We start from the raw sequence: 11,104 nt of genomic DNA on the forward strand, positions 1-11,104 counted from the left end.
TCCCCGGGACCGGCAATTCCAACACCGGTCCGCATTTCTGGTCGGCCCGCTCTGGCTGGTGCCCTCCGACGCCGCTCCCGGGGATCTACTGGGACGGCGTGGTCGTTCTGGGACTCCTGTCCGTGGTCGGCTCCGCGAGCGGGATCGATTCAGCTCGGCGAGGTCGGTCTCGGTGCCCCGGCTGTACTTGGGCGCCCCTCCCTTCGCCAGGCCTTTGATCTCGGTCTGGTCCGCCGTGGTCCGCGTAGGGGCCGGTCGGCAGCCTGGGACCGTCTGCGTTGACGGTTGGTGGTCGCGGGGAAGTCCCTCACCACCGCCTGGTGTGGACGCTCGACCCTCATCGGCGTGCTTCGCAGGGCCTCCGCCACGTCGTCCCAGAAATTCAATTCCCGCTCCCCGATGACGCAGAAGTCGTTGTAATAGCGTCTAAAGACGCGCTCCCACGGGTCCTGCGGGTCCATTTTCGGCAGCCTGTGAGTTAAGGGGAAGCGGAAGGTTGATAGGGTTTCAATTGACTAACGTGCACTCGCTCTTCCGGAGCCCCCCTCTCGGATAGGAGCTCGTACAGGGTCGCGTAGAGCACCTTTTCAATGCGGAAGGGTCCCGCGAACTTTGGCGAGAGCTTTGCGGCGATCCCTTGCGCGGCGGAAGACAACACATGCTGTCTTCGCATCACCAAGTCTCCCACGCCGAATCTTCGCGGTCGGTGACGCAAGTTATATCGTGACGCCTGCTCCTGATAGGCGGTATCTAGATGTTCGCGAATGCATGCACCGCGTCGAGACGGCGCATCCGTGCCGTCCACTCTCCTGGTTCGCGCGCGGCAATCTCTAAGGTCGCTTCACTCCGCCGTCTCAACGTTTGCGGAGCCTCCAAAATCACTCCTCCACTCACGACCAAAATTCAAGAAGGCGGGCGATGCACCGAGAGACGTGTGATGAACCGAATTATAGGCGAATCTGAGGTCGTTCACGTAAAGGTCCCACTCTCGATGATCTCCTTTGAGATACGCGACGATCATCGTTTTGATTACGCGGTTTACTCGCTCTACCGGGTTCCCCTGTGGATGGTAAGGCGGCGTGTTAAGCAGTTCGATCCCGCACTCCCCTGCGAATTCTTTTATGGTTCGATTCACGATGGGACTCCGTCCCATTATCCGTGAGCAAGTACTGCGGCGTGCCCCATCAGGATATCACGAGATCCTCGAGCGCCTCTCGTATCTTCAGCCCCGTCGCTACGCGCAGCGGGCGACATTCTATCCACTTGGTGAATAGATCCGGGATGACTAGGAGGTATACAAATCCCGCCCTACTACGCGGCAGCGGTCCTACTATATCGGCAGCTATGGTCGTCCAGGTTGCTCGATCACACGCGGCCCCATTAGACCGGCGGCAGCCACCTGTTCTACTTTTGTACGCTGGCACGAGTCGCAACGCCAGACGTACGCAGCGACGTCTCTATACATTCCCGGCCAGTAGTAGGCTACCGCGATTCTATGGTAGGTCTTCTCCACTCCTAAGTGACCCGCCTTGGGCTCGTCGTGCGACTCGCAGAGGGCCTCTCCCCGCAGCTCTTTCGGCAGCACCAACTTCCACCGATTTAGATCGCTAACGACTCCCTCTACCACCGACCTCGGTCGCCGAAAATATAGTCGATCATCTACGATTCTCCAGTCAGGGAAATGCTTCGGCCTTCGGCACACGTCCGCGAAGCGTCTACGATACCAACGATCCGCAATGTCAGGCGGAGGATCTTACTCCATGGCCACTGCCACTACCTCCCTTCCCTCGGTCTCATACATGCGGGAGAGAGCGTCGGGGACATGATGAAGCGCCCCCTTCCTATGAACGATCTCGTAGTCGTATTCCAATAACTCGAGAGCCCAGCGAGCTAATCGGCCCGTGGGGTTATGCAAGTTGTGAAGCCAGCGGAGACTACCATGATCTGTCACGACCGTAAAATGATATCCTTCCAGGTATGGTCGAAACTTTCGGATGGCCCATACGACAGCCAGACACTCCTGTTCCGTCACAGAGTATTTTTTCTCAGGATCAGTCAGAGCCCTGCTTGCAAACGCGATAATATTCTCCACCCCTTCAATCGCCTGAGTGAGCACGGCACCCAAGCCCACCGAACTCGCGTCCGTCTGCAGGCTAAACGGCTGGCTAAAATCAGGACACGAGAGCGTAGGAGCGGCAGCCAGATGAGCGCGGATCTGCCGAAACGCCTCCCCCTGCTCCGTCGTCCACTCCCACCGTTTGTTCTTACGAAGTAACCGGGTTAGAGGCTCACTCACGGTCGCAAATTGAGGAATAAAGCGACGGTACCACGAAGACATCCCGAGGAATCGCCGAAGTTGTTTCAGATTCCTCGGGGCGGGGTAGTCGTGAATAGGCTGAGCCTTTTCCGAATCTACCCGGAGTCCTTCCTGACTAACTAAAAAGCCCAAATACCTAACTTGCGATCGACAGAACTCGCACTTCTCCGGATTGATGACTAATCCGGCCTCTGTAACCCTTCCTAACACACGCTCTAACCAGATCAAGTGTTCCTCAAAAGTAGACGTAACGATGACGATATCGTCCAGATATGCGAAGGCGTGAGGTTCCATCTCTGGCCCTATTAATTTATCTAAGAGGCGCTGGAAGGTAGCCGGCGCGCCGGTCAATCCGTAAAGACATCCTAGTAAAGTGGTACAATCCTTTACCCGGCACCCGAAACGCTGTGATCTCCCTACTATCCTTAGCGAGCGGAATTTGGAAATAAGCCTGGCTTAGATCCAGAGTCGAAATATATTTCGCAGCCCTCAACTTATCAAGGATGCCTGTCACATTCGGGAGCGGATATGCATCCTTTTTCGAGATCTCATTTACTTTCCGAAAATCTAAGCAGAACCGATACTTTCCGCTAAGCTTTTTGATCATCACGATGGGGTTCGACCATTCACTACTCGAGGGTTCGATTACCCCGGCCTCTAACATCTTATCGACCTCCTCCCTAATGGCTTCCTGCACTTTTGGAGAGACCAAATAGCAACGCTGGCGTATCGGCGCGTGCTGCCCTACATCGATGTGATGTTCTGCTAATCCAGTGATTCCCAAGTTAAGCGACTTGGTCGGCAACCTATTTTTTAGAAAAGTCTCCAACTGCTCCGATTGGTGCAAAGTGAGCTCAAACAGGCCGCTACACGCGTAATCGCTCGTATCGGTATGTCTCACGAATCAGTACCTCGCTCTCGGCTCGGCAGCCAAGTGCCACATCCCTGTCGAGAAATCTACCACGAACTCAAATCGTCGCAAAAAGTCTATCCCGAGGATACACGGAACCGGCAACCGCGACCACAGGCACGCCTGAAAACGATGCTCAGTGCCCTGTAACCGAATTGACACGTCGACTGCTTCGTCTAAACGCGCTAGCTCTCCTCCGGTTTAATGTGGGCCCCAGAGGGGGCGGCCCCAGACACTCTACGATTCGTCTTCCCTCGGTTCCTAATATCGTTCGTCCCGACCCGGAGTCCACCAACGACAACAAAAAGTGTCTTCCGATCGCGATCCTAACGTAGGGTAAGCTGGAGGGCTCCGTTCTTGCGAAGAGCGTGTAGGCCTCCCCTACTTGCCCCTCCTGATCTCTTAACCCGCGGGCTGTCCCCTCGCTCCCCGGGGTCGCGACCTCCCGCTTCAACGACTCCCGGCCTTGTTTCCCGAGCATTCTGGACAGTCCCGCACCGAAACGCCTAGCTTCCCACACCGATAGCAGTGGAGTTTCGGCGGCTATGGACAACTCCTAGCGAGGTGCCCCGCTTCCGAGCATATCCAACAGCGCGCCCTCCCCGCGACTCCACGCACCGGCTCACCGTCACTCGACGTGTTAGGTCTGCTCCCGGCCTGACCCGGGGCCGCCGCGGCTCCCAACGCCGACCCTCGCGACGCGTCGCGTCGGATGCCTCTCCTCGAGGCGGCAGCCCGGCCACCCGACGTCGTCATCCTATCCGCGCCCCCCGCCCCGGAAGTTACCTCGACCGCCGCATGAACGCGGGTAGTCCCCCGCAGAGGGTGGTATGCAAGCCGCGGAATAAGGGTGCGTTCCGAGGGAGGCGGGGGCCGGTAGTCCCGATCGGCCTGGACCTCCGCCTCCGCGCGTATCGCGGCCTTCTCCAACGAGTCATAATCGAAATAGTCATCCCGACGGATGAGCGCTCTCACTCGCGGCAACAAATTCCGACGCGTCAACTCTAGTTGTTGATCGTGGGACCACGGTGGGTCTAGACGGTCAAGCATCGCCCTAAGATGCGTTATATAATCGGCAGCCCTCTCGCTCTCCCCTTGCGTACGACGCTCTACTTCGCGACGCAAGGCGGCCTGATATCCGGGCGCCGCGAACCGATTCCGAAAAGCTACCTCGAATTCTCGCCATGTGGTCCACCGCGCGCGTCGATCCATGTACCACAAGAGCGCGGTACCCGCGAGGAATAGCGGCAAGCATTGTAATAACTCGTGGTCGAATACGGGAACGATCGTACGATTTATCGCGATCTCTCTTAAAAAGTCCTCGACGTCATCATTGAGGCGGTCCCCAGAAAATTTTAACTCCCATTTTCGTAACAAGTTGTACAAACTTTCCGTAATTGCGGCCTCCGCCCCTGCCGGACGGCCGCCCGCGGCTCTCACCAATCGCGCCGATCGCGGAAGCACGTTGTCGCGAGTCTCGTCTCGACCGACCGCGCCCCCCTCCGCGGCCCCAGGCCTTCCGCCTAAGACGTGAGGGACGCCGGTTTGCGCGAAAAAGTCGGCAGCCGTTGACAGGGGACCGGGTGTAGGAGACCCCTGATCCGCGAGACCCGTCTCATAGCGGCGCAAACGCTGCCGCAGGGTGGGCAAAATGCCGTCCGTACTCAAATTCCGCACGACGAGTTCACTTCGCACTTGTTCTAAGCCTAACGAAGCCACCCACCCATCTAAATCACCGTCTCCTGGCATTCTCTTTTCCTTAACCGTCGCTATGGTGGTTCTACTATTCTGCCGATAAGTCGACCGCCGAGCCTCTGAGGCGAAACACTCGAATCTAAGATCGCACGCAGAGATACACACTCACTCCTAATGACCTATCCTAACAGCCCTGCTGACGGCTGAACGCACTCGCAGAGGAACCGAAGTCTCCTGTCAACACGGCAACCAACGGCCGTGCACGAGGAACTGAGCAATCCGCGATCTAAATATTGGTTTCAAAGCGCGACGAACTCACGTACGTCGCCCGCTGACTCTAACCTCACGCTCTCCCTGCCTTCGCTCACCCGCGAGTGTACACACGAGGCGCAAGTCTCAACTTGTTACTCTATTCGTCTGACATTACGCACAATAACACGCGCGAACACGGGACGAATTCCTTAACTCGCTTCTCTATTCACTTTACAGCACGCACAGTAACACACACGAACACGGGACGAATTTCTTACGCGACGTTATATTCACGAGAGCGTGAAGGCTTACGCGGCACGAGGATCGTATCGGCAACCGACAACACGCCGCGGTGTCTAACAATAGCACACGCGAACGTGAGATGAAAAATCATCCGCCGGCGAACGACAGCGAACCGCGACACGTAAACACGCGTCACCCGTTGCTCCTCTCGCCCCGCGCGCCGACCGGCGCTCCCGAGTCTCTCGCGCTTCTCCGCTCGCGGTACCCCTCGCGCGCCATTAAGCTCTCACCATTCACCGCTCACGGGCCCTTCCTGTAAGAAGCGGGTTAATACAACATAATCAAACCAATTTACAATTTACACAATCGATAGAAATGTACAAAATAGCAACCGCAAAAAAGGACACTCGCACACTTATTCCTCCTCCCTGTTCTCTCACCGCGTCGCCACGATTACTATTACATTATTCGCGAAGGCTGCCCCACGTTGGGCGCCAATTTTGTGACCGTTTTTCGTTAGTTGTACGCGAGAATACGGCCAAAACTTCGTCTCCGCCGTTGCGGCGACGGCCGAGCTTGCCGGCACCTCTAAAAAAAAATATCTGACTCGATAGAGCGGCGGGGTTCGTGTGTCGACGCGCGACCTTCCTTCGCGCGACACGAGAGGAACAGGCGACAAAGTCGGAGGAATCACGAAAGAACACATATACGGTTTAACATTACGCTGTATTTAACAAAAAAAACAACAAAGAAAGTTTCTACAAGAGACGCGGTGTGGGCTCCGAGTCGCGTAGTCGCGAAGTCATTCGGCAGCTGAATCCGTAGTCGAGGATCCTTCTGCCTCGCGGAGTTCGGACGGCACGAGGCTCGCGAAATTCTATCGTTACACGCTAATTACTGAATTGGGCGCCAGCTGGGTGCATCCCGGCCCTAATTGTCATGTCGCGAACTACGTATTTTTCGCCACTCTCGGAGATCCGCACTTCCTACGAATGATCGCGAGTCGTCATAATTTTCACGCAATCGCTCGCCGTACTGTGCGGTCGCGAACGCGGTGAAGCGGCAGCAGGCAGCGCGGTAAGGACGGCTATTCTCTCGCGGGCCCCGAATCTGAGTCCGCGATTGCGAGGTTGGACGGGTCGTCAAGGATGGAGACGAACCCTTCCGGTTGCCGTCGGGAAGCGACGGTAACCATCCCGGTCTTTCGGCGCTCGGGCTGAACGACAGGTGGAAGACAGCTCACCAAATATCCCTCGCTGGGCCCGTTCCTCGTTCTCCGTCCGCTAGCTCGCTCGTTCGCAGACTCGTTCGCTCACTCGCAGGATCGTTCGCTCGCTCGTAGGATCGTGCGCAGCAATCGCGTTGCTCGCTATCCGCACAGTGACGAATTTTTCCGCGAGCGCGAGGCTCCTTAGGCTCGCGGTCTCAGCCACCGATCATCGCTAGGTCCTATTGGTCCTGCGGGAACGCACGGCTCTAGCGCGGGCGCCTTACAGGGCCCGCGCGACACCGCCGAATTCTCTGACTCCTTGTCGACGGGATCCTGTGCCTGATGGCATCTCTAACTGGCGTGGGCGCTCAGGTGGCTGCCGGAAGCTCTTGGTATCCCAGGGCGACCCCCGGGATCTGGTCCTTAAGGTCCAGCCCTTCCTAGCGCCCCGCGGCAAGTTTGTCGGAGCCCCCGTCGCTTATGATAGCGAGGGGTGGATCCTGCCCCGTTTAGCTTGTCGTCCGCTTCAGGTCCGCCGTCGCCTCGCTCCGATAGATGCACTCCGTCATTTTCGTCGCAGCCCGAGCACACAAATAAAACAACAACAAAAAAAAATTATAACAACGCGATCTCGCACGCAAGAGCGTGCGAGACCAAATTCTCCGCCGCCGCCCTTCCCGCGGAAGAAGGGGGCGCGAGCACAGCTCTCCTCGTCTCCCGGCTGAAATCGGTGACGGCGAAATCGCCACGTCACAATTATATTTATTATAAACGACAGAACTTGTGATTCCAACTTATGTTTACAATCTTCTTTAATATGTTGTAACTTAATAAAAACATGGTTTTGCTTATAACTTTATCGTCCAACTTTATTTGAACCTGAAATCGTTTATAAAAATTTTAATATGTCGCCTAATATGTAAATAAATATTTATTTATTGTTTATATATTAATAATTTAATAATAATAATTTTGGTTGATTATAATTTCCACTTACCCAACAGCATTTTTTTTTACATAATTACTCAAGTGTGGCAGCCAAATGATGCAATAACTTTGCTATCAGTATTTCACGTGTGCGATGATGTTTCAATAAGGTACATCTGTATGAAATAGAAAAAGAATAATGGATGATATATATCTTTATTTGAATAATACTTTACATTAAAAAAATGTCGCTAAATTCTACAGAATATTGCAATCGAGACATCTACAGATAATCAATCTTTAATATAAAACAAAACATGCGAATATATTATATACTGAAAATATATACTATAAAGTATATTTGATAATGCATTGCAAAATAATACTTTTGTAATATTAAAAAGATTATATAACTATGAATAACATGATTTTTTCAACTTGTTGTTTTGTATAAAAAAATAACAAAATTTAAAAAATAACAAAATTAAATAACTTAATTAAAAGAAATTACTTTTTTATAACAACGAAGCTTTTAGCGATACAACTTAGTCATGTTTTGAACACATAATATTTAAGTTATAAAGTCTTTAAGACATTAAATTGAAAACATTTTTAATAAACGTATTAAACAATAAGAACATTTTAAAAAGACAATACAATACATCTTATTACGTTTTGTGTATTAGTGCAGTGAGGGCATCAATTATCAATTTTTTTCTTGCTGATTTTTCGGGTTAAGGGATATTTTCTAAATGTACGCGAATATAATCAGTGAATGACTGATCAATTGTTTTTACATTATCTGTAGTATTTTCTTTTGAACTCTCGAGAAGATTCAAAATTGCATTGCTGATGTTCGTGAATGTTTCATCAATATTTTTGGATTCATCAATTTTACGTTTTTTACGTCTGTTATAGTCTTGTTCAATGTTTTCCTTATCTTGACATGCACTAATGTTTCTTTTTTGAGGCACTTTAATGATATCTTGCTGTTCAGAATCTGATTCATCAGTAGATTCGTTATTACTTTTTTTGTCATGAGTTATTGAGTTTACTGCTTCTGAATTTTTGATGATTTGAAGTATGTTCTTTTTCTTTTCAACGTTGGAAAACGTTCTGAAACAATAACAAAATATATGTAAACAATTCTCAACTTTTAAAGAATAAACATTTAAAACAGTTTTATAATGTAATAATGCTTACTTTCTTCTTTTAATAAAATTGTCAAGAAAAGACAGTTGGGAAAAAAATGCAGATGTTTTGCGTTTTGAACAAGCACTTCCACTTTTGTAATCATTTTTAATATTGCGTTTTTCGCGGCTATATTGGTCCCGCAAAGAAGAACATCTTGTTTGACAATATTCAGGAGTGTAATGCTTACCTACAAAAATGTATAATAAAATAACTATAATAAATATAATAACTTACACATAAAATGGAACATATAAAAGTATTTATCATATTACAATGATTATATTATCATCATAGTAAAAATGTAATTACTTAGGTTTTTCTGTCGCATGACAGTAGAAATTTCGAACCAAACATTTTCTTTTATTTGTTTATTTTTAAAATCCCGATGATTTTTATCGTACAAACATCTTCGTTCCCTGTATAATTCGATAAGATAATTGTCACCCACTTTTTCTTCAATAGCAACATTTACAGTTGAAGGCTCCATATCTTCAGTATATGCAATTGAATCATCTATATATGAATCAATTGAAGTGTAATCATGATCTTCCATTATCTGACAAAGTTTTAAGATCACTTAAAGCACGTAAAAGAAACTCTCTTTGATTCAATAAATCTTTCTGTAACCAAAAAGGATATTTCTAGTATTATTTTTTTCATCAATAGAAAAATATCGAATATACCATGAAAACATTAAATGAATTTAAAGAATCTTATTACTACACAATTATTATATAATTATTATATACAAATTATAAATAAATCAAATACTGTTACTAATAATATATAAAATTATACATATATACACACTCATACATAAGATCATACATACACACACATATACATAACACCATACGTACATTTATATATATATATATATATATATATACAAAAAATTATTTAAAAGAATATATAGTTGTTGCATATGTGAAGACTGATTCTATTAATCCACAAAACATTTCATTAGGTTAGGTTTATTAATCGCTTGAAAACTATTTTATTACTTATTCACAATTCATGTCTAAACCATTAAAATATTTGAAAAAAGTAATATATAATGTAAATTATACCATTTACCATAAATGAAATAGAATTCTAAATATCAATAAAAGTAATCGATGTGATTACAAAGAGGGGAGTCAGAGACAGTGCGATCGATACGACATTCGTTTACGTCAATCCTTGTGCGTTGACTTCCGACACCGACTTACGTTTACGACTCTGTCGGAAAAGTTTACGACAATCTTTGTGCTCAGGCCCTTAGTCTAGCACAGGAGACGGTGTTAACCTGTACGTGCATGAAAATCTAAAAGTGTCAAATAGTCGCTAAAACCTCGGGGAAGGCTGATGGCACGGTGTTAACGACACTAATCTAGAGGAAAAAAAAAAGAAAATCTGAAGTTGTGAAACATTTGATTAGTTTACACGTATAAAATATGCCAAATGTAAAGTGTGCTGTTATAAATTGCACTAGTAGTATTGTGAAAGGAGAAAATAAAATATCCTTCTTTAAGTAAGTAGTATCCTTCGTTAAGTACAAAGTAAAAATAATGTATATGATAGCACTTCGAAAATAATGTTTACAATTATAAAACTATCATATTATAAGTAAAAAATATAAACGTACAAAGTATTAAGTTAAACACTATGAAACAATATAGGTTTCCCATGAATATACTCAAATTATTAGAAAAATAGATAGCAGCTACAAATAGAGCAAATTGGGCACCATCATCAAGCAGAATTTGCCAGTTGCATTTTAATAGTAATGACTTTTCAAAAAGCACAAATAAAGTAGTAAGATTAAAAGCAGATGCAATACCAACACTAAACTTAAACATTGGTAATTGTGATACAGATATATGTAAGTATATACATTTATTTGTTAATCGATTAAATACATACTACATTTAATTACTGATAATTAGAGGTTTACACTTTTCTTGCAGTTTATAACAAAGAAAATATGGAACGTACAAATGTACTAAGTGTATTTGAAAATGAAAGTGCCCAAATAGGTAAGAAAATGATAACATTGTGCGCATATTTCTTCACTTGAACATGGCTCCATATAACTATAATATACATTTGTATTAATGTACATAAATGAATAATCAAAGTATATATTAGGTGAAGTAAAAAGTTCTGAGCGTTTTCCGCTAGATGTCTTTAGTGAGCCATATCTCACGATGTATACATCGCATCGGGTCATACTATACGGCGATTTAAAGGTGACATTACGCTTCAAAAAAAGTTCTGTGACAGTTTTGTGTTTGGTCAAGCCAGTTGTGTGTTACAGCGTTCCAAAATGGAGGTAAAAAAAGAGAAAATTCGATACATTCTTCAGTACCACTAC

The 11,104-nt window shown here is 47.1% G+C and overlaps 1 protein-coding gene across 1 annotated transcript; it reads right to left on the bottom strand.

Annotated features, from left to right (window-relative positions):
• Positions 1-17: 17 nt before the first annotated feature.
• LOC116851975 lies at positions 18-734 on the bottom strand. Its single transcript, XM_032831904.1, has 2 exons — positions 521-734; positions 18-449 (listed from the first exon to the last, which is right to left on the bottom strand). The coding sequence occupies exons 1-2, from the start codon at positions 671-673 to the stop codon at positions 150-152; spliced, it is 453 nt and encodes a 150-aa protein (XP_032687795.1). The 5' UTR covers positions 674-734; the 3' UTR covers positions 18-149.
• Positions 735-11,104: the final 10,370 nt, after the last annotated feature.

This window comes from Odontomachus brunneus, unplaced genomic scaffold (genome assembly GCF_010583005.1).
Source record: "Odontomachus brunneus isolate Ranch 3 - 2012 unplaced genomic scaffold, Obru_v1 Obru_scaffold_198, whole genome shotgun sequence".
Taxonomy (NCBI): Eukaryota; Metazoa; Arthropoda; class Insecta; order Hymenoptera; family Formicidae; genus Odontomachus; species Odontomachus brunneus.

Bases quoted from the DNA above. Each gene is read 5' to 3' on its own strand.
- LOC116851975 (XM_032831904.1), bottom strand. From the start codon at position 673: ATGCGAAGACAGCATGTGTTGTCTTCCGCCGCGCAAGGGATCGCCGCA. The intron at 450-520 runs GTTAGTCAATTG...ATGGACCCGCAG, and splicing joins CTCCGGAAGAGCGAGTGCAC to GACCCGTGGGAGCGCGTCTT.